The sequence below is a fragment of the Homarus americanus genome, unplaced genomic scaffold (assembly GCF_018991925.1).
Source record: "Homarus americanus isolate GMGI-L3 unplaced genomic scaffold, GMGI_Hamer_2.0 scaffold28, whole genome shotgun sequence".
Classification (NCBI taxonomy): Eukaryota; Metazoa; Arthropoda; class Malacostraca; order Decapoda; family Nephropidae; genus Homarus; species Homarus americanus.
In genome coordinates this window covers 8,421,270-8,444,687 of record NW_024742238.1, presented here as the reverse complement: position 1 = coordinate 8,444,687, position 23,418 = coordinate 8,421,270, and the positions used below count along the sequence as shown (strand labels likewise).

Here is a 23,418-nt window from a genome sequence, read left to right as displayed (position 1 = left end):
AACCAGGAGAGGGACAGTGTAGAGAACATCCATGCCTTACGTGCTGTCAGCCAGTGGACATTTAGCTTGGTCATGTCCATGCTCTTGTAGGCGTGCGGCTTGCGGGCTGTGTGGATCACCGATAACTTGAGCTTACAGGTACCGGAGGCATTGGTGGTAAACAGGACGGTGATGCGTTCCTTCTGCATTTTCCGGCCCCGAATCCTGCTGGCATTCTTCACAACGAAGGACTTGGAAGGTAGTTTTTTCCAGAAAAGACCAGATTCGTCCATGTTAAACACCTGGTCGTCACTGTACTGTCCTTCCTCCATAATCTCACGTAAAAACGGAGGAAATTCCCGAGCCGCAGCACGATCAGCACTCGCTTCTTCACCACCAATGTTTATATTGGTGATCTTGTTCCGGATCTTAAACCTCTGTAACCACCCAGAGGAAGCATTAAAGGGTTTGGGCTCTGAAGTTCCCATCTTTCGTGCCACTGCCATGTACAGTTCACGTGCGTAGTCCTTCACAGAGCGTGTGTCGACCGCCATGTTCCGTCGCGCCTGACGCACCAAGTACCTCACAAGTAATTTTTCTGTCTTGAGAAGCACCTGGTTGTGAAAATACTTGATCATAGAAGCACCTGTAGACTTTGTGATCTTCATGTGCTCCTTTATCTTGGCTGAATCCTTCTTTATAGTCCGGATCGTAGATTCGTTCACGCCATGCTGGCGCGCCAAATCAACCTGCCTTGTTCCTTTCTCCAACTCTTGGATGATGCTATACTTCACCTCGTAGCTTAAGGAACGTCGTGTCTTCTTTGGTTTAGTGCCGCTGGGTCCAGGTAAGGAAAGGTTTTTCTCTGGGGGTGGTGGTCCGGCGGAAGCCATTTTACGGAACAATGGATGCGCGTTAACACGGAGTGGCCTTGAGGGATGAAACTGTCGCGGCTAGGTCAAGCGTCGTCTTTCCTCCCTCCCTCCCTCCCCCGGGTGGACACGTCATAATACTTTAAGCCAATTACAGCTAGCAGCAGAGGGGGGTAGGGATGCATGGCCAATCACAGGTCTGATACGTCATATGACGTCAGTGATAACGCAACAAAGACACACACTGCACAACCTTACCGCGCCGCTTGCCCAAGCGGAGGGAGGAGGAGGGAGGAGGAGGGAGAGGCAGGCAGGCGGACGGGTGGGTGGCGCGTGGGGCAAATCTAAAAATAGCGTCGCGCCGGACACTCTCCGCGTAATGGCGTTCACGACCGCGGAATGTGAGCATGTTAGGTTCTGGCAAGGCACCGCGGTAACGGTGAAACGCGGAATGCGGGACCGCGTAATGTGAGGATTAACTGTAACACGATATTTTACAAGAACACAACTATCGCGTTATAGCAGAACTGACTGTACTGCTTTGCCCCAGTGGAAAGAATCGCTGAAGGGAAGTGTCGAGAGTCACTCAAATCACTGTCTGTTCCTAATGGCTCCTCAGCATCACAAGGAGCATCCTCATCAAAGAAAATAGTTTATTTCAGAGTCACTGATAGCATGACATGACGACATCCTTACAGAGTGGGACTGGCGAAGGTACTGGCATGTTCCCAAGAAACACGAAGTTTAGTCACGTGATTGCTGACGGGTCTGTATGCCAGACAACTCAAGATGTTTATTTATAGCTCTAGGGCCCATAGTTATTAGCGGGAATTTTAAAATTTTCAAGGACCTTGATATATGCCCTAAACCTGGGTGTCCCTTACCTTATGAGATGTTAATCTACGCCTATAACTACGTAGGGGTTAAGGATTTTCATAAGATTCATTGTAAGCTGATTGGTGTATGCTGCAATAATACTTATGACAAAAAGTTTCATACTAAATAGCAGTGTTCCTATACTTATAAAACTTTGCTTCTCCAATCCAGATGAAGTTAATGTCCATAAGACAACCATCTCCCTCATTTACCACACCATCATATTCCTGCATGATATCACATGCTTGCTCACACAGCCTCCCCATCCTTACTGCTTACTCCTCCCTCTAATCTTGACAGTGACACTGACTTTGGCTTAAGGGCTTAATGTAGTAATTAAAGTAGATATATCTGCGCCTGAGTTGTAGGTCACTAATTGTAATACACAGATGACAAGTGACCCACTTAGGTACAGTGTTTACCGATACAATAATATACCAGTAACCAGGAATGTGTGGTACAGTATTTTCATATTGAATATACTGTACTGTATAGTATACAGTATTATATGATGTAATTGATTACAATTACCCCATACAGTATTTGCTGTAAGTACTGTATTACCATACCATTTATTAAATCTGAATACAGTGCAGGCATACCCCGATAACTGATGCATATAGGGACCATGAAAAGTCATTGGTTAGTGAATCAATGGTTATTGAAGCAATTAATCCCATAAGCAGAGATGGGGTCAATTCATTTTTGTCTATTCAATTTATTCCTAAAAAAGAAATCGTCAATTCAATTCGATTCATTCACAAGCTTTTCAATTCAATTCAAATGCTTTTCAATTCAAAATCAATTTTAATCTACCATTAATCTAATGGAAAGAAATAAAAATTCGAGGTTTCAAATTAACTTCTTTATTTTTTATAAAAAATGCTCTACCACACAAACCAATCACATTCTTTACCAACCAAAAGTTCAAATGGTTTAATTCTTTGTTCTGTATTAGTAAACAAAATATGAATGAGTAAGTTACTGAGGATTGCATCTGATCATCATAAGTTGCTCAAATCTTATCTTTTAAATTGCACCTCTCTGGCCTGAAGAGCTTGCTAGCAATGGAGAATAGTTGTTCCACAGGAGCCGATGTAGCAGGAATGACCAGGTACTTTGCTGCAAGCCTGGTGAAGACAGGAAACTCAGGTTGCTTGGCCTTCCAGTAGCCATGTGGATCACCATCTTCCTGTAGACATGGCTGGTTGAGGTAGAGTGAGACCTCAGTTTCTGATGGAGTTGGTCTTGGTGTAGAAGACCGGTTGGCCAGGGCAAAGAACTTGTTCCTCTTCATCGGTGGTGGTTCAGCAGGGGAAGTGTCTGTTGTTGTAGGATCAACACTGTGTGCCATATTGTATTTCACAGTCAGAAGGTCACGAATGTCTTGCACTTCATTGTCATAGTCATGGCACCAGTCCAGCTTATAATGTGGGTCTAAGGTGGCAGCTAGCTGGAAAGCCTCCATAGACTCAAACTTATTCAGACGAGTCTCTGTTGAGGACTGAAGTACAGAAACAAACTTGCTTTTATACACTTCATGAAGACTAGCTAAAGCAGCCCCAAGACCACGAACACTGTTAACTACCAGACTAGATGTTACCATGTTTTGTCCCTGAATCTGATTAGTCACATACTCAAATGGCTCGAGTATATCACAGAGCTCCTTGATGGTGTTCAGCTCATACTGCTTCACCTTGTAGGGAGTGTCAAGTTTGTCCCACACTTCAGGTGAAACTCCAAGTACTGACCTCATCATCGTCAGCGTGTACATGTTGCCATCTGGAGCTTGAATTCATTTGAGAGCACTTCTGCAGCCACTGTTGATTTCCTGCAGAAGCTGACGAGCTTTGATACTTTTGCAAGAATTTGTTTGATCTGGCCATCTTGCTCCATGCCATCTTTCTTGAGATGCCATGCCATCACTTGATATATTTTTAACATATTTTTTGTGCTAGCTAACTGTATATTTTAGTTTTTATTTGAATACCTGTATATGTTAATTATTGCAAAATAATGAAGACTCATATTACAGTATAATACAGTACTGTATATTATTTTATCAATTCACATCAATTCATATCAATTCATTGATATCAATTCCAATTCACTTCAATTAATTTTAATTTTGTATTTTTTCAATTCCAATTTAATTTCAATTCACACATTTTTTTAATCAATTCCAAAAAGATTCATAATTGACCCCATGTCTGCCCATAAGAATAAAAAAAAATCAGTGTTAGGTACTGGTAACCTCCCAAAAACTCCCATCTACCCTTGATATATCTCTGTAATGCACACTGTCATGCAAGATAATAAAGCAGTCATATAAAGCAAGCATAATAAGCCTTAAATTAGGAATGTAAAGCATAAATTGAAACTGTTATTTACTGGAGTTGAGGATGGTAAAGACGGTCTACAGTGTCAATTTCAAGTCTCTACAAATCTATGCTGGTCCATCACCACTCTTATTGTGCCATATTATGCCTTATCACATCACATCAAGCTGCCCCTCACAAGAAGAACTATCCTTGGGGAGTTTAGGCATGATTGCTTAACTTACTAAGTTGGAAATAATTTAAAAATAAAGTCTCTTCCAATCTTTATGGGCCTATCGCCACACTTATTACACCTTATCACATCATATCAAGGTGCCCTTAAGAGGGGCAGCACAAGAGGAACTATCACTGGGGTGTTTAGGAATTATTGTGTAACACACGAAGTTGGAAATGACGAAAAAACATGAAGCCTGAGACATATGGTGAGTGCAAACAAGTGCAAAGAGGCAGGAATGAGTCGGAGGCAGCACACAGAGCCCTTATGTGGCAAGAACTTGCACCACTCCACAGCCCGCCAAATTCAAAGCAGCTCTGCTGCTCCTCTCCCGTCGGTTATGCAAATCAGCAGTTAATGGGACGTCAGGTTTTGGGGTATACCAGTACATTTGTATGCAACATGGATGGCTCTCACAATCCTTGAGAAATTAGAAGCTAAGATTTGCCCTTTTAAAATGTAGAGCTTACTGATATCTAATTTGTGTCACATCATGCTATACAAAAAATACATTTTTATAAGCCACGAATAATAGTTTTTTTCTTCACAGTGACATGGAGGTTGGAGAGGTGACCAGTGGGGACTTGGGTCATGGTACAGTTGTTGTTGGCAGCGATGGGGAGCTTCAGTATGATCTCAGTCAGCAGTCTGGCTCATTTTTAACAAATACTCATATTGTACCACATGGTAAGTGCACTATAATACATTATTAGCTGAAATGTTTATTGCTTTTTATTCTTTATATTGTGCTGAATTACGCTATGTGAAATTTTGTGTCGAGTACAGTACATATTTTAATTTTGTATAGAACTGTATTCTGTACAATAATACTGTATGTGCCATATACTGTACTTGAATATGTGCAAGAAACTTCTCTCTGAAGCTTTTTCTTATTGGACAAGAATCCTATTGTTACTATATTTGTTACTGTATTTTGACATGTGAAATGATATCAGTCTCGTCCTCGAAGTTTTCAAAGAGATTAATTTATAAACAAAGATTCAAGCATGTGTGCCCATATTTGAATTTCATTGAATATTTTTGTAGGTTCCATAAAGAAGATTGGTTTGAAATTTGAAGATCATGACGGATGTAATAGGGGACGTAAAGTTTATAAGGGAGGTAATGATCCAATAAGAACTGTGGTCACCTTTGCATTACATTTGACTTTGTTGGAATTCAAATTTAAATCCCATCTAGAAGGCATTTGAAGTTTAAATAAATATCAAGTACAATAACTAGAAGGACTTACATAAGAATTCAGTTGAAATATTGTATGAATGGGGGACTTCTGCATCAAAAGTTGCTTCAGGTATGAAGTATCAACCCTCTCAGCCTCGGAGCCCGAGACACATATGTGCATGAAAACTTACTCTCAGCCTCGGAGGTTTTTGCCAAAAAATCGTTGATTTTTTTTTTTTTTTTTTTTAGGGATCATTTCACTGCCATGGAATTGTTTTATTAATTGTAATGGGGTCTCTTCTAGCATAAAATTGTCTGAGAAATTGTATGAAACCATAAAAAATGTATTATTCTTGAAATTTAAGCCACTTTTATCGAGTATAAGTTAGGAAGGAAAATGTTTAGTAACATCTTGATTTCTATTCGCATTCTCCTAGTATTATGGTGTTCATTGATATATACTATATACCAAGATAAATAACAAAGCATGTAGAATATTGTGGTGTAAGGAAAAATAATATAACACAAAAACTCATGGAATAATTGAGAGGCCGAGCAGTGCACCCTCCTCTCACTCTAATGGTGTCACATGTCGGCCCACACCGCTGTCCATGATTGGCTAATGAGGTGATACCCGATAACAGCCAATGTCAATGAGGGTGGTTCACGGCCTGTATGCTTATATAAGTTTTCTAATGTTTTAATTTACGAAGTTTTTTAAAACAGTATTATTTAGTTTTGGTTGCTAAAACATTGTGTAAGAGCCATATTCTGTTTTATAGGGTATAAGGTGTAAAACTTTTAATTTATTGTATTAGGATTAGTTGGCAACCGAGCCATATTAGTGTGGTGGTGGTGGTCACGGCAGAGCAGTGTGAGCCACCGACTGAACTGGACACCACGGAGAACCAGGAACTCCAGGCCTGGTATACACACGCTGACGTGGGGTACAAGATAGCCGCTGAGTTGTGCGTGAAGTAATCGGAGATATTTGGACATGAAAACTTGCTCTGTGAATGTAAATAGTGTAATATTCAGGTATGTAATTTTTACATGACCAGTTTCCATAAGCCCTTTCCCTCGGTCTGAAAGTCCCGTGACAACTGACAAATGGCCAGAGCGACAGTGGCTTCATGCTGCGCTGCCATGCACACGATGGCCAAGACCATCTCGGGGAAGGTGATAAGGCCCACACAAAGGAAACAACGTCTGTCAAATGGCTTCGAAAGTTCAGTCAGTTTCATTGAATAATTTTTTAGTAATTTGATAATATAGCCCATTGCTCGCGAGGCTGAGCATACGTTTTTTCGCCTTTTATGTAAGATACCACAATGGCGTCGTGCGAGGCTGAGAGGGTTAATAGGCATACCTGTATAACACTGCTTATGGCAAACCATCATGAATTACAATATTGGCTGAATTGGTTCAGTAATATAGTGATTTATGTTTGAGTTCTAATACAGTACAGGACCAGACATGAGAAAGACACACCTTTAAAAGTGTGTGGGGATACAGAAACTCTTTTTTATGATCAACTACAGTACAAAAGATTTCCACATTAAGGAAAGGCAAAGTGTTATACAGTACAGTACTACAGAGTTATCATTATATATATATTTTTTTAGAACTAGACTAAAGAAATTGCAAATGCACTTGAATGATATGAGAACCTCGAGTCAAGTGGTGGTATGCGTGTGACTCAGCATTAAGAGTGAATGGATGATAATAAATGAAGAGAGTCTGTGAAGTAGGAATAGTACTGTACAGTACTGTATTTTGTAAAGGGCTGCAAGTTCCTGGAGCCAGACTTTGTATACGTTAAAGTTGTAAATTGATCTAAAAAAATTCCAACATCATGATACCCAATAGGTCAAAGACTTCGTGGAGTGAAGGCTTAAAAAGAGGATGTAATTTTTTTTCCCGATTTGTTTAAAATTACAAAGAAATTAAACCACCTGAAAGAATTATTCTAAACGGTGGGTAGCAGGTAACATTCTCAACCCTCCTTAATCTCCTCACAGTATCATAACATTGTAATAAAATGCCCCTTTTTTTATTGGATCATTAACAGATGGAAGTGGAACAATGTTGAGTCTTCCTATTCAGTTGGTGCAACTACATGACCCTGGGGGTGATACTGGTGTTGGACGAACTGGTGGTGTGTCTTCAGGTATGTCCGGGTTCACTGGACATCTCATCATCAAGAACAACCCTGATGGAACACGTACATTTCTTTTTGACCCACCAGAAGTTGGGGTAGGTACAGTACTACACATTTGAATTGTAGTAAAAATATATAGTATCCAGACATGTGGAAATATGAGTAGTGAAAGAAAGTAGATGAGTAATTGGGAGGTATATTGAATACAGTACTGTACACATTTTAGTGGAAATATTTTTTTTTTGTTCACGACTTACTTCACACCAGTAGAGTCACTCATGCTTTTATGACAACCAAGATGGACTTGAGTTCGGTATTAGGGAGCTAATCCAGAATACTTCATAAGGTCCAATTTAGGACAAATTCAAGGTTTCAGGGTCTTAGATTGCAGGGTGAGCAAGTGTAAAGGGTGAAGTTCAAATAATGTAATGAGGAGTGTATAATTAGATCTTTAGCACTTTGTCCTGATTTAAGTAAGCCATTTATTACCTAAGTAAATTTGATTTGTTGTGATGTAATATGATTAGTTAAACAATACTAAATATAACTCGCTTTATTCCCTAAGTTATCGGTGAGTGGAGAAGATGGAGTAGAAAGCCGATTGGATTTGTCTGAAGTGGCAGTTGGGTCGGCCTTGACTGATCTTCAGGAACGGTAAGTAGATTATGATATAAACATTGTATATAGGGTGATTGGAAAGTTCCTGTGCACTTGTAATAATTGACAATATAGTTGTTCCTACATTGTTATATACTGTACAGGTACTCCTCGACTTACAACCACCCGGACGTACGACCGCTGTAGTCGTATAAAATATTGTTCAAATTACGTATTTTCTAGTCCCTACGTTGGTGATCGCGCTGTGTACTGACAAAATTTTCATTTGTAATTCCCTTTAAAATGGCTGACAAGCGTAAAAGTGAGAGTTCTCGTGGTGCTGAGAAGAAAAAGAGACACCCATTTTAGAATTTCTATTGTATTGTTTTCGCATTTTCGACTTACGACCAATTTGACCTACCCTGGTCGTCGGTCCCTAACCCCGTTGTAAGTCGAGGACTGACTGTACCTTGTTCAAATTGCTGTAAATAATGGAATTGGTACTATATCCACTTCCAACATTTACTTTGACCATTTCCAATATGTACTTTAAGTAGAACAAGGCAAATAACTTTATTGTTAATAATACAGGTGGACAGGGACTTCCCAATTACCCTGTATTGTTGATTATTGGAAATGAATACTGTACTCTACTGTAATCTGAATGTGGAGAATAGATCCTGGGATGTGTTAGGGAGAGTGATGTAAATGTACTGGGCTTATGAGATTTTGAGAGAAACTAAGTGGAAAGGGAAAGGTTTATAGTAAAATGTTGGAGTAGATGTAGATGAGAGGTAGGAGAGGAACTATAGTAAAATAGTGAATTACCTTATAAGGAAAGGTATTTAGAAGTGAATGTGTGAGATTAAAACTTGTAGGGAAGAATGATTGAGTAGTGAAAGGGAGGAGGAGAATATAGGAGAGGATGGAGTACTGTAGTGAATGAATAAGAGATGTAGAATATTTCTTATTCCTGAAGCATGTAATACAGGTCCACAATCCCTTATCCGCAATTCCGAATTCCGAAAAGCTCTGAAAACCGAAAGTTTTTTCGTGGAGCATCGCTCGTGTGCACGGCAGAGTGACGCCGAACTGACAAATAAATTTATGTAACATATTATCAGTTTTGAACTGACCATCACTGAGGTTTAATGATTTTAATTCCTTAATCAAACTATGTCAGTGGCCCAAGGTTAAAAATGCTTTGAAAACCTTTGATCTAGATGTATGATAGTTATTTAGTGGGTCCCTTATTTTTTACCTGACCTGACTAGTCACATTACCCCCTTCTCTTAAGCTCCTCTACGTGTGTGTTGGTGTGGGGATTAGTGGATGACATCATTATGACCTGACCTCATGTTTTATAAGGTCACCCTGTATATTTATGCCTCTCTCTGTCCATGTAATCCAGTTGCCTCTGAAGATGTCTTGAATAAAGACGAAAGCTAAGGTGCTCCGTTGTTTCCCTTTTTCCTGTGTGATTTTATCAAGATATATATATATATATATATATATATATATATATATATATATATATATATATATATATATATATATATATATATATATATATATATATTTATATATATATATATATATATATATATAAAATGAGGTCCAGTTAAAGTGAGAATCCAGCGTTAAGTGAACAACAGCATATGGGATTAATTCAATAGAAACCGGCCCGACCCCAAACTCCACTTTTTGAAGGCACATACCTTATTTGTAGTAAAAATAACATCTTAATTTTATGATGGTACATGCACACAATTAATATAGAGAAATAAATACAGTCGCCAAGTTAATGTCCATTCAAATAATGGACTCAACTCCTCCCTCTCACACTACACAGCCGGTTAACAGATGGTGGGTCGGTCCTCCCCACCCCCACCAACCGTCCCCAAGGAGATGTGTGGGATAACCTCAAACTAAAGTTAGGAAAATATAATTGACATTGCTGGATTCCTGTAAGACCAGGAATATTTTGAATATATAGTGTCATATATTTTGCCAAAAGATATCTCATAGTTACCTAGAGAAAAAATTTTTTATCTAAAATTGTAAGTTTAAAAGCAAAATATATGATGTTTATATTCAAAATGATCACCAAATTATAAGAATTCCAGCAATGTAAATTATATTCTGACCGGGTAATTTGTATGAATTTTATGACTAAAACAAATATCTTCAGTTAATAAAAAAAATAATCTTCCACGACACTATCTGTCAATCAAAGTACCCCACCTTGCCTCCCCCTCTTTCCAACCGGCGGTCAGTCCCAACCCTCCCCCACCCACAATCCTCCCCCAGAGTTTTTTATTTAGTATTAAATAATACCTCAGATTAAAATTAGGGATAATATAATTGACATTGCTGGATTCCTTGTAAGACCAGGAATATTTTGAATAAATGTCATATATTTTGCACAAAGATACCATAGTTACCTAGAAATTTTTTATCTAAAATTTATGATTTAAAACAAATATATGATGTTTATATTCAAAATGATCCTGAAGATATAAGAATTCCAGCAATGTAAATTATATTCTGACTTGAGTAATTTGTATATGAATTTTATGAGCTAAAACAAATATCTTCAGTTAATAAAAAAAAATAATAATTCTTCACAGGGTAGCAGATGGTCGGTCGGTCCCTCCCTCCCCCACCCCACCAACCGTCCCAAGGAGATGTGTGGGATAACCACTAAATTTTAATAAATAATACCTCAAACTAAGTTAGGATAATATAATTGACATTGCTGGATTCCTTGTAAGACCAGAATATTTTGAATATAAATGTCATATATTTTTGCACAAAAAGATACCATAGTTACCTAGAGAAAAATTTTATCAAAATTGTAAGTTTAAAGCAAAATATATGATGTTTATATTCAAAATGATCCCAAATTATAAATTCCAGCAATGTAAATTATATTCTGCCTGTTAATTTGTATGAATTTTATGAGCTAAAACAGGCAGTCAGGCAGGGTTGGCGGGTGGGGCAAATCTAAAGTAATAGCGTCTCGGACACTCACGGCGTATATATTGGAAAAATCAGCGTTAAGTGAAAGTTCAGCTGGCAAGGCACCGCGTATATGCAGCAGCGTTAAGTGAAACCGCGTTAAGCGGGTAAATAGTTTATCGAATTTTGTTAGATTAACGAATTGAAGATCATATGGAAGGCAGTTAGTTAACGAAATTTCGTTAACGAGTTAAGTTAAGCTATGTGTGTGTGTGTGTGTGTGTGTGTGTGTGTGTGTGTATATATATATATATATATATATATATATATATATATATATATATATATATATATATATATATATATATATATATATATATATATATATATATATATATATATATATATATATATATATATATATATATATATATATATATATATACAGCCTCGTTTATGAGCCTCGGTTAACGAAAATTTCGTTATGAACTGCCTTCATGAGATCTTCAATTAGGTTAACAAAAATTGATTGCCAATTTCTTCAGAACCGACCTCAACATGTTTCGCTTGCACTGACAGCGACAGCAACTTTATCTGATCCCGCCAATACATTAATCGGTTCTAGGGCTTAAATTCCTTAATATTTTTAGTAAATGTCAAGAAGTTTATACTATTCAATAATTTTAAAAGTTTAATATTAACTTTTAGTCATTTTAACAATTATTGAACATAATTGAAGGTAAAGAAACTAGTTTCTGGCGTACATCCAGCCTGTTAACACACCAGACAGGCGTTATTCTCTGTTTTCAGTGGAGGTAACATCTTGCTTGAGACTCTCTTCAACTAAATGCTTTTTTCTGTGTTCCCAAGCAAATTATTGGTCATTTTGAAATATATTTTACATATTGACAATATATAATGCAGTGCAGTGTTGATTTAAAGAAAATAATCTTGAAATACACCAAGAGAACTAAAATTTATGGATGAAATGGCCATGGGGTGACTTCTTCCACCCCAATGCCTTTTTCTTCCTTCTCCTCCACCCCATTCTAATTCCCATCATCATCATCCAAGAGCCTTCTACATACACACATCAAAGTAAGTGAACTTTTCTACCATTTTTGTTGAATTTAGGAAATTTTCGGTGAGCTGGAACCACTATTCCAAAAACCCATTGAAACAATGGTTTCGTTAACGAACTTTTCGGGTTACGAGCGAATCCACCTTCTGGAACGGATTGAGTTCGTTAGAATCAAGGGGTCACTGTATATATACACACCTCAGTATATTATAATCACTTGTGATATTTTGTGAATTTAAGTCAACTATTGCATATGTTCCATAGGAGTGGGTTCCTACAGCTTGATGAGGGCATGGTAGCTGTGAACCAGGTTGGTGGTGAGATTGGACAGGAGTTATCTTGGCTAATGCAGGGGACTACCTGACACAGAAAGATGGCACCATCCCACAGTTTACTTCTTTTAATATTGTTGATGGTCAGGTGAGTTGTCATTACATTATAAGCTTAGTAGTAACTGTAAGTTGAGACTAATTTTTAGATTATATCCCTCTGTATTGCAATAACTTCTCTGCTTTGATGCAGGATAGAATACTTATGCACATGTATTCATATCTTAGGATGTATAGGGGTTGTGGGACTGGGGAGACCACCTGAAGTGCCTGTCAGGAATTCACTTACATCAAAGTTGACCTCAGAATTTGGTTAAAATAATGGAAAAATTGAAAGTGTTGTTCGTGGGAGCTGTAGATTCAGAACAGCATTAAGTAAATAAAGAAATTGTGTTGGTCTTATATGAGCACACGAAAAGAACATTATTAGTCAAGTTGACAGAGAGGTTATATCAAATGAGTTACTGTACTGTAGTATTTGTAACAGACAGTCTTTTTATTGAACAACATGTACTTGTCTTGCTCATCTCTAGCCCAAATATTACCCCTCCCCATTTCTCTGAGGCTTCATTATCCCTCAATCTTTGCTTAAGCAGAAGTGGGGGAACATAAATAGACATTTATTTTATGTAAATTGCTTTATGTTAGATGAGTTCGTTGTAATTTATGTTGAATACATCTTTCTTTTATTTTTTCTCAATATGTCATTATATGTTTGTTAATTGTAAATTTTATTACAGATGGTTTTAACAGCCACAGAAGCTGGTGTTGATGATACAGTCACCTTAGAGGGAGGAAACCTAATAAACTCAGCAATGGCCACACATGATGCAATATTACCAACGCCAATACCCATTTCAATCAAGAGAGAGGTACACAATATATTTTATAAGGTTGTTATAAATATAATAAAAGTTAACACATTAGGAATATTTTTAATTTACTAGTGCATGACAGTATACTGTACAGGTACTGTATTTATTAATTCTTGTACAGTAATTTAAAAATTTGAAATAATTCATTTCAGTAATTTTAGAAATTGCAAATATTTTTAAAATGACATGTTATCAGGCCAGACAGTGGCAAATCTCTAATAGAAGTCACATGTATGAATATACTATTGAGGCAATACCTCTCCAATAAGAGAACTGAACTCTGGTAAAAACACAAGAAATACTTAATTTAATACACATAATCTATAGTGTCCTGAAATCTGAATAGGTGCAGGTCTGGTCAGGTTACATCTTTGTTATCATTGGGTAGTTTACTTATAATTTGTCCTATCATTTTACCACAGCCAGATATGGAGCCCCCAGTAGGTAAAGGTCCATTTACTTGTGAGAGTTGCAATTTAACCATAGACAAGTGGCCGCAGTATAAGAAGCATTTGAAGAAACATCTAGAAGATAAGCCATACCAGTGCTGTGAGTGTGAAGCTTCTTTTAATGTCCAGGTAAGTTCTTTGTTATATGATTGGTCATTGGAATTGTTTTTCCTGTTACATTACTTTATTGAGGTAGTTTGGAATATTATTGTGACCAAGACTTAAGAGCTGCTATCTAGTGCTATGCGAGCCAAAGCTGTTAATGTTGTGTTTGTTTAGCTATATTATATCTCTTTTGTTGCATCAAATGAAGGTTAATTTCTGTTAAATATATAAAAATTCAATAAACAGTTACGTCAGTAGCAATATACAGTATTTGAAGTTTGAGTATTTGTATTGTTTTTCCTATTGGGTCCTTAAGATGAAACTACTGTACTGTACCTGTAATCTGAAGAAAACCAACAAATCTTCTCATTGGGACAGAGAGATCCGCTTCAAGAATTATCATTGCATAGTTAATGGTTGAAAAGTTCTAGGAGATTATTTTCTACTCAGTCTTTAACATGTTTATTAATTTTTTATTATAATTGTATTTTTTTTATCCACAGAAAAATCTTCGTCTGCACGAGGCTTTACATGCTACTGACAAACTCTTATGTCCAGAATGTGACAAAACTTTCAGACGTGTGGCCTCATTTAAGGCTCATCTTGCTGTCCATGAGGAAGATGAATCAGTCACGTGTGAGATATGTCATGAAGAATTTATATCTGTTGTAAGTTGAATATGTGACTTTTTGAGACTTAAGTTTTCTCCCATGATTGTAGCACAACACTGATATATCAGCACAACAAATGATCCATTCAAGACTTTTTTTTAAGAAACTGGAAGTATTTGGTACACTTCTGTACTCTTAAGATTTTTTTTTATTTATTTTTTTATGTTTGTTCTAATAATGAATTATGTACATTGTACCTCAGAGTCAGCTTGAGCCACACTACCAGCGTCACAGAGATGGCCTGGACCAACCTCAGGAACGCAAAAGGCTTAGTTTAGTATGCAGAGAGTGTGGGGCAGAATTCACTAATCATGCCATGCTCAGTCATCATATGAAAGTTCATAAGAAGGTAGTGTGATTGAATACTGTATATTTTTTCCGTGCATCGATATATGAGTAGCTTTCAGTGTATTATCATCCTTATACAATCACCATATAACTTATTCCTAAAACCCACTTGAAGATAAATAGACTTGGTACTCTGCCAAATGTCTGATTGTCCAATTTTTCCTTATTTACTCTCATGTAATATGTGAAAATTAAGTAAAATAAATTTTTTTTACATGCCTTCTTATTTGCCTTGTAGATAACAGGAAGGTGATCCTTAGAGTAACCTTTCATGGCACAAGAAATTAGCATAGGCCTCAGCTTCAAGTTGCCAGCAGTGTTTGTGCCATGCATCAGCGTCAAGCAGTCTTTTGCCGCTTTAAAACCTGGCGCTCCTTTTTCTTCCTTGGCGATATAGGTTCTTTCGGGCATCCTCTTGACAAAAGAGAACAGTCTCATCCACATTGAAGACTTGCTTCGCTGAGTAGCCTCCTTCCTCGATAATGCTTTTGAACTCCGGCGGGAATATCTTGGCAGCAACCATATCTGAACTAGCAGCTTCACCAGTCATCTTAATATTGTGGAAGTTATAACGGTGCTTAAAAAGTTGAAACCATCCTCGGCTGGCTGTAAAGGTCTCATCCTTCGATCCTTCACCTTCTGCTGCCTTTAAGTTGTCAAACAAGGATTTTACTTTATACTCACGGGCATTACGTTGATTCTGGTTCTCCCTCCACGTAGCCAGCATCTTTTCCAGCTTTTCAATCACGGAACTTCGAGCACGGCTTGTCTTTGTTGTACTCAGAGAAGTACCACTTCCAGCACTAGCCTTATTCTTGTCTGTGCTGGTCTGGATAGTACGCACTGTTGTGGGGGGTTAGACCTCGGGAAGCAGCAATGTCCACCGCACGTTCACCTTTCTCAAAACGGGTTAAAACCTCCATTTTTGTAGCAAGGCTAATGATCTTATGTTGCTTCTTCACAACACTAGCATCAGTAGTACTTGATGGGTGCTTGGAAGCCATTTCAAATGGCTAGAGTATAGTATTAAGAGCAAAAACACTTAAACACACACGAACGCTGTGGAAGCCTAACAAAGACTGGCGACGCTTGGGGGTGCTGTGCGACACTCCGCGAGTGAGAGCATAGTATGCCTAGCTGAGAGCATCATAGCTCTCCAAGATGAGAGAGGGTGATGCGCCGTACAAAGTAGTACGTGACGACGTTATACTAAATCGGCGGGACGTTATCCAAATCATGGGTATCTAAAGAATAGGGACGTTATAACGAAACAACGTTGTCGGAGGCAACGTTAAACAAGGACTTACTGTACATACAGTACAATAAAGGTCTAGAGTTGTAAGGGAAAATGTGGAATTTAGAATTTGAGAAAGTTTGGAGGTGTGGAGACTACTGGCAACACATAAGAGAGGTTGAGTAGAGCGATTAGCTCAGTCAGCTGAGATAAGTCAGATACCTGACCATCTGGCTGGTGGGAGGCTGTCAGTGGGGGAGGCAGGAGTGTTGGCTGGCATACGTGATAATTTGTACCTCTTTGCTGACATTTTTTGCTCCATTGGCTTTAAGCCACCTTTTTCCATCCCACTTTTTAATTATCTGGAACCAGCCCACAGTAAAATCATAGTGGTATGGAATTTTCAGTTCCTCACAAAGCTTTGGTCCAGAAAGGGCATTTTCTTTATTCCTTCATTGCTTGAACCATTCATGTAGCAATTTTCTCATGAATTGTCTTTGGTCTTGTTTTGCAGAATGTTCACTTTTTTTTACATTTACATTTTTGTACACTTTTAGCACTGTGTAACTCATTAATATAATTTTATTTTAGGGTATTGTGAAAGCAAAATAAATCGGTACAGTATTGAACAAAGTACAGAGCACACCAGGCAGGAAAAAAGACTCCTTAAAGTTTTGGCCATAGCTCAAGTCATCTGTGACCACAGCATTTGTGCCATGTAAAGAGGTTGGAGGTCTTTGAAATGTGGTGTTATAATAGGCGAATACTAAGAATAAGCTACACTGACAGGAAAACAAATGATGAAGTACTAAGATCAGTAAAAACTTCAAGAAAAATTATTGAAATATACAGAAAAAGAAAAATGAGGTACCGATACAGTACTGTACTTTGGTCATATAATTAGGGACGAGGGAATAATAACAGAAATATTGATGAGCAAAGTTGCGGTGGGAGGGCCCGGGGAAGGCAGAGACTTGGATGGATGAATTAAATAAAAAACTGCATCCTTAGAGAGATACAAAACATTGAAGGATTAGCAGAAACAGCCTGAGACCATTTAGAGTGAGGGACTGTGGTCACCAACCCTCAAGGACGGGTGGGATTTATTTTCATAGAGAGCATTGTAACAAATGAGAGGTTATTTACGGATTTTATCCTATGTATTGAGTGAGGATGGGGAGGAGAGGTGAAGGAGATGGGGTAAGCAGGAGGAAAGAGGGTGGTGATAGAGGGAAATTCCTAGGTATGCTCCTCACAATCTCTTAGGAAATGTGAGAAAAATGAGATGACAAGAGACACAGAGATGGAAATAATACCTGTATGTGGGAAGAGGGAAGAACCTCAATAGTTTAGCCTGGCATGCATATACTGCACTGTAGGAGGATACTAAATTTATATATGCATTAGAGTACAGTACAATACAATACTCAAGTGTTCCTTTTCTACACTCCACTGTTTAAACTGTACTTATACAGTACGGTACTACTATTATTATTATTTCCACTATTTATTTCAGATTAAGATCCAGTTCATAATATGGTCAACTGAAAAAGAGTAAGATATATTTCTGACTTTATTGAACAGATTGTTAAAACTGACAGGCTTAATGTTTCAAACCAACTTTTAACTTTAAGGGACTGCATGACGCAACTCACAATAAAAACTCAAGGTTAAAAAATACAATAATGTCTCCGCTAGCCAGAATCTCTCAAACCCGGAACTCTCTGATAGCCGGAATTGAAATCATTCCCAAAGCCGTAATTTTCCGGAAAATTCCGGTTTTGGGAACGATTTTCCGTGGGGCATATTTCCGGAAAATTCCGAGAAAATTTTCTGGATACCCTTAAATTCCGGGGAAGGGGGAGTTTTTTTTCTGGGTTTGAGAGATGAAAATCAGGCGCATTTTCTGGAAATTACGATAACAATTTTTCATTACCCGGAAAATTTGCCATCAGCAAACTAAAAAAACTCACGATACTACCACTCTATCCAGCACTCAAAGCCAGACTGAAGATTTTGAACACAGTCCTCATCAAACTGGCATGACCCATAAGGCCTCTGACAATGGTGTGGGCCATTGGTCAAGCTTGTGGCATTATGGCAAGAGATAGTTCAACTGTTCAAGTCTCTAAATTGAATATAAGCAATGTATAACACTATATAAATGACGTTTATGCAGTGTCACCCATTATATAATGGAATTCAATGGGAATATGTGCATCGATTTACCAAAAATCTACTTATGAGAGCTTTTTCAGGAACATTCCTCTTGTAATTCGGGGTCTGTCGTAAGATCTGTAACTTTTCTCATATTTATTTGTGTTTGTATACTGTATTGTATTTGGCTGAACTTTCAAAACTAGATTTGTGTGTTCACACAATTCCATATTTTATTTATTTTTGGATTATTATTTGGCCTCTTTAGTTGATCTAGAGGTAATGATAACGATAACATTAAAAGTTGTTTTCTTGTCTCATCAATGATTATTTATGAAAATGTCTTCTTATCTAAACAGGTAAAGAAGATGACAGCAACCAAACCAAGAAAGAGAATAGACCGATCAAAGTTTGAAAATAAATGTCAAGAGTGTGGTAAGAATTTTATCAAACCTTCACAACTGAAAAGACATATGATGATTCATACTGGTGAAAGACCCTTTAAGGTATGTAGGGCATTGTCTATAGATATACATTGATAACTTAGACACCTAGGAATAGGTTTGGGTTGTGTCAAGTCTCAAATGTAATTTTGTTTTTGAATTGACTTGAAAATATCTACTATAAACATACTGTACATAGTTTTGTGGCTTGTGTGAATTATCAAATGTAATCTATGAAATTTGACTTTGGATTGACTTTGAAAATTCATAGTAAAAGCATAATTACCATTTTAAGTTAATGTTTTTATAATAACTTTCCTCTTTCCTGTTTACTTTGTTTCTGTCCTCTAGTGTACCTATCCTGGGTGTGACCGAGCATTTAACCAGAAGTACACTATGCTGATTCACATGGACATACATACAGGTCGGAAAGACTATAAGTGCGAGTTTTGCAATAAAGATTTCGTACAAAAGAGTAAGTTTATTGTAATCTTATAGCCTCTCTCTCTCTCTCTCTCTTTATATATATATATATATATATATATATATATATATATATATATATATATATATATATATATATATATATATATATATATATATATATATATATATATATATATATATATATATATATACACACACACAGTTAACCCTCACTTTACGCGGTTAATGTAACCCGGAGGGTACGCGGAAAGCGAGAAACGCGTAAAGTGAATAACATAACATATGGGATTAATTGAAATGGAGTCCAGGCCGATCCCCAAACTCCACTTTTTGACGACACATAACTATGTTGTAGTAAAAATAACATCTTAATTTTATGATGGTACATGCACACAATTAATACTTAAGAGAAATAGAGAAATACAGTCGCCAAGTTAATGTCCATTCAAATAATGGACACGACTCCCTCCCCCTCTTCTCACACTACACTGCTGGCTCTTCCCTCTGAGAAATTTTGGGGGGAAAACCAGGTACTGTATAGTAATAAATAATACCTCAAACTAAAGTTCGGATAATATAATTGACATTGCTGGATTCCTTGTAAGACCAGGAATATTTTGAATATAAATGTCATATATTTTTCACAAAAGATAACATATTTACTCAGATTAAACATTTTATCTAAAATTTGTATGTCTAATGCAAAATCTATGATGTTTATATTCAAAATGATCATCAAATTGTAAGAATTCCAGCAATGTAAATTATATTCTGGCCGGGTAATTTGTATGAATTTTATGAGCTAAAATAAATATCTTCAGTTAATAAAAAAAAAAAATATTCTTCATGACACTATATGTCAATCAAAGTACCCCACCTTGCCTCCCCCTCTCTGCCAACCGCACGGTCAGTCCCAACCCTCCCCCCCACCCCCCACCAATCCTCCCTTCAAGAGATGTTGGGTGAAAAATTTAGATTTTAACATTTTGTATTAAATAATACCTCAGATTAAAGTTAGGATAATATAATTGACATTGCTGGATTCCTTGTAAGACCAGGAATATTTTGAATATAAACGTCATATATTTTGCACAAAAGATAACATACTTACTCAGATTAAACATTTTATCTAAAAATTTTATGTCTAATGCAAAATATATGATGTTTATATTCAAAATGATCACCAAATTGTAAGAATTCCAGCAATGTAAATTATATTCTGGCCGGGTAATTTGTATGAATTTTATGAGCTAAAATAAAAATCTTCAGTTAATAAAAAAAAATATTCTTCACACGGTAACAGATGGTCGGTCGCCGGTCCCTCCCTCCCTCCCCCCCACCCCCCACCAACGTCCCTACTAGATAAATGTGTGGGAATACCAGACTGTTTACCTTTTTAGTAATAAATAATAAATCAGACTAAAGTTAGGATAATATAATTGACATTGCTGGATTCCTTGTAAGACCAGGAATATTTTGAATATAAATATCATATATTTTGCACAAAAGATAACATATTTACTCAAGAGTAAACATTATATCTAAAATTTGTATGTCTAATGCAAAATCTATGATGTTTATATTCAAAATGATCATCAAATTGTAAGAATTCCAGCAATGTAAATTTTATTCTGGACTGGATAATTTGTATGAATTTTATGAGCTAAATTATAAAAAATTATACTTCACCCGTGTAAAGGGGTACACCCACCGCGGAATGTGAGCATCCTGGGTTCTGGCAGGGCACCGCGTAAACGTGGAAACGCGGAATGTGGGACCGCGTAAAGTGAGGGTTGACTGTATATATATATACAGTATATATATATATATATATATATATATATATATATATATATATATATATATATATATATATATATATATATATATATATATATATATATATATATATATATATATATATATATATATACATACATACATACATACATACATATATATATATATATATATATATATATACGTATATATATATACGTATATATATACGTATACTGTATATCTATGCAAGTAAATCACTGTAGGTGCACGTGATCCAAGTATATGCTGATAACCACAAGAAAACACGAAGTTCCCAAGCGCTTTCGTGTAATTCACATCTTCAGGGGTGATTACAGACTAGGGAGTAATACTTGACAAGGCTAATATATTCAGTAGAGGAGAGTGAGATCAAGTCCCTTGGGGACAGCAGGTGTCCACAATGTTCAGGTCATAAGGCAGTGACCCAACCCTTACTAATCTTCTTAATCAAAAAATTGACCATGCCATCTCTAAGCACATCAGCTGTCCGTAGTCAGGTTATAGGGCAAGATGACCCAACCTTCTCACCTGGTTACAAATCTTCTTAATCACAAAATTTTCCAGTACATACATACCATTAGGCCATTACTCAAATTCATGTTGACAGATTCGGTATGTTTAATGAGACTGGATTCTATAATGTTCCTACGGACAATTGAATTACAAGGTAATATGAGGAGGCATTATCCCAGTCAATGCATTGCTTATTATCTCTCATATGAATGAACAGAGCATTGGACTCCTGGCCTGTCCTAACACTATATTTATGCTGTTTAAGTCTAGTTATAAGATCTTTACCCGTCTGGCCTAAGTAAAACATATTACATTCCTTGCAAGGAACCTTGTAAATGCAGCCACCTGCATTGTTGGGGGGAGTTCTTAATTAACATTTGTTTTACGGTGCATGAGTTTTTAAATGTCACATTAATGTTCCAGGTTTTCAGTTGTATAGGAATTTGAGAGAAATTTTTGTTAAATAGTAATATTAAGAGATTCTTATTGTCATGGGTTGGCTTAGGATCAGATCTATAAAAAGATTTCTTAGTAATGTGAAGGCATTTGTCTATAAAAGACCTAGGATACTTAAGGTTCAAGCCAATATTGTAGATATATTTATATTCCTCATCAGTGAATTCCAGACTGTATATTCCTCTACTGAATATATTAGCCTTGTCAAGTATTATTCCTTAGTCTGTACTCACCCCTGAAGATGTGGCTGTTGCCATTATTTTACCTTTAAATACTTAAAATTTAGCACTAAATATGCCTCCTAAGAGACCAGCAAGCAGTGGAAGTGGTTGTAATGCCGTGAAACATAAGCATGTGACATTAACTATTTTAGAAAAGATTATCTGTACTGAAGAAATTAGACAGTAATGGTACATTTTATGCATTATTTTGTCCTTTTTAACCTCGGCTTCAATGGTTCGGAATTTTCGCTGATCCGGAACCGATCTGGCCTCAAGCTTCCTGGATTAGCGAGGTCCAACCTGTATATTTATATACCATTGAAGTGTGTCACTTTTATGTACAGTTATGAGATATCCTTTTTGGGTTTGGTTTATTTTTGTCCACTGTCATCCCAGTACTGTACTTTTACATATTTGCTCTTACTGTATTGTGAAACACTTGCACTGACATCATGTAGTGTACTGTAATGTTTTGGCCAAAATCTGAACTAATTCTCTCCATTGGATGGGGTGGCTCCTTCTTACTTAGGTTTTGTATAAGTGACACTGTCTGATATACTTTCTAATGTGGCACACACATACTTTATTGATACTATGCAGTGTACAGAACTGTATTGTTTTTAGGCATTAATCTTCACCACATGATATACAGTATATAAAAAAAAAAATTCATGATGTAAATACAGTTTTTACCACATTTATTTTCTGACATATGATGACAGTGATTCACCTAAAACCTCACCTTCACTTCAGTTATGCAAGTGAATTTATATAACTTATTAAAAATGTACATTATACAGTACATGTACTGTACCATTATGATATATATATTTTTTTGGTTTAAAAGTAGTGTTCTATCTGTTGTACAGTAGCTAAAACAACTATCTGTGCAGGTGGGGGTTGATATGCTCCAAAATTTTACGTGTGACTAGTGACAGCCCTCATATACCAAAATTTATCGTCCATGGTCTCATATTGTTTCCCACAAAGTATGCATAGATAGTTGTCTTAGCCACTGTACATCATTCAATATGTAAAAAAAAAAAAAAAATCGATGTGTTTGTCAGACTAATGATGATTAGTTTTG

General features: G+C 36.7%; 2 protein-coding genes across 6 annotated transcripts in view; one reads left to right on the top strand and one right to left on the bottom strand.

Moving 5' to 3' along the window:
- The window catches only part of LOC121876523 (zinc finger protein 236-like), a 103,258-nt gene that overhangs the window by 12,669 nt on the left and 67,171 nt on the right, over nucleotides 1-23,418 (top strand). For 4 of the 5 annotated variants that reach the window (XM_042381687.1, XM_042381689.1, XM_042381688.1 and 1 more), the window contains exons 2-11: nucleotides 4,831-4,967; nucleotides 7,534-7,718; nucleotides 8,189-8,277; nucleotides 12,527-12,682; nucleotides 13,332-13,463; nucleotides 13,889-14,044; nucleotides 14,524-14,688; nucleotides 14,894-15,040; nucleotides 18,790-18,936; nucleotides 19,225-19,348. In XM_042381687.1, the coding sequence (XP_042237621.1) occupies nucleotides 13,332-13,463; nucleotides 13,889-14,044; nucleotides 14,524-14,688; nucleotides 14,894-15,040; nucleotides 18,790-18,936; nucleotides 19,225-19,348 (871 nt within the window). In that variant the 5' untranslated portion in view covers nucleotides 4,831-4,967; nucleotides 7,534-7,718; nucleotides 8,189-8,277; nucleotides 12,527-12,682. The remainder of the gene's footprint in view (nucleotides 1-4,830; nucleotides 4,968-7,533; nucleotides 7,719-8,188; nucleotides 8,278-12,526; nucleotides 12,683-13,331; nucleotides 13,464-13,888; nucleotides 14,045-14,523; nucleotides 14,689-14,893; nucleotides 15,041-18,789; nucleotides 18,937-19,224; nucleotides 19,349-23,418) is intronic. The other variant, XM_042381690.1, reaches the window with a different exon arrangement.
- On the bottom strand, nucleotides 2,743-3,501 carry LOC121876580 (zinc finger BED domain-containing protein 4-like). Its single transcript, XM_042381783.1, has one exon. It carries the CDS (start codon nucleotides 3,499-3,501, stop codon nucleotides 2,743-2,745), a length of 759 nt encoding a protein of 252 aa, XP_042237717.1.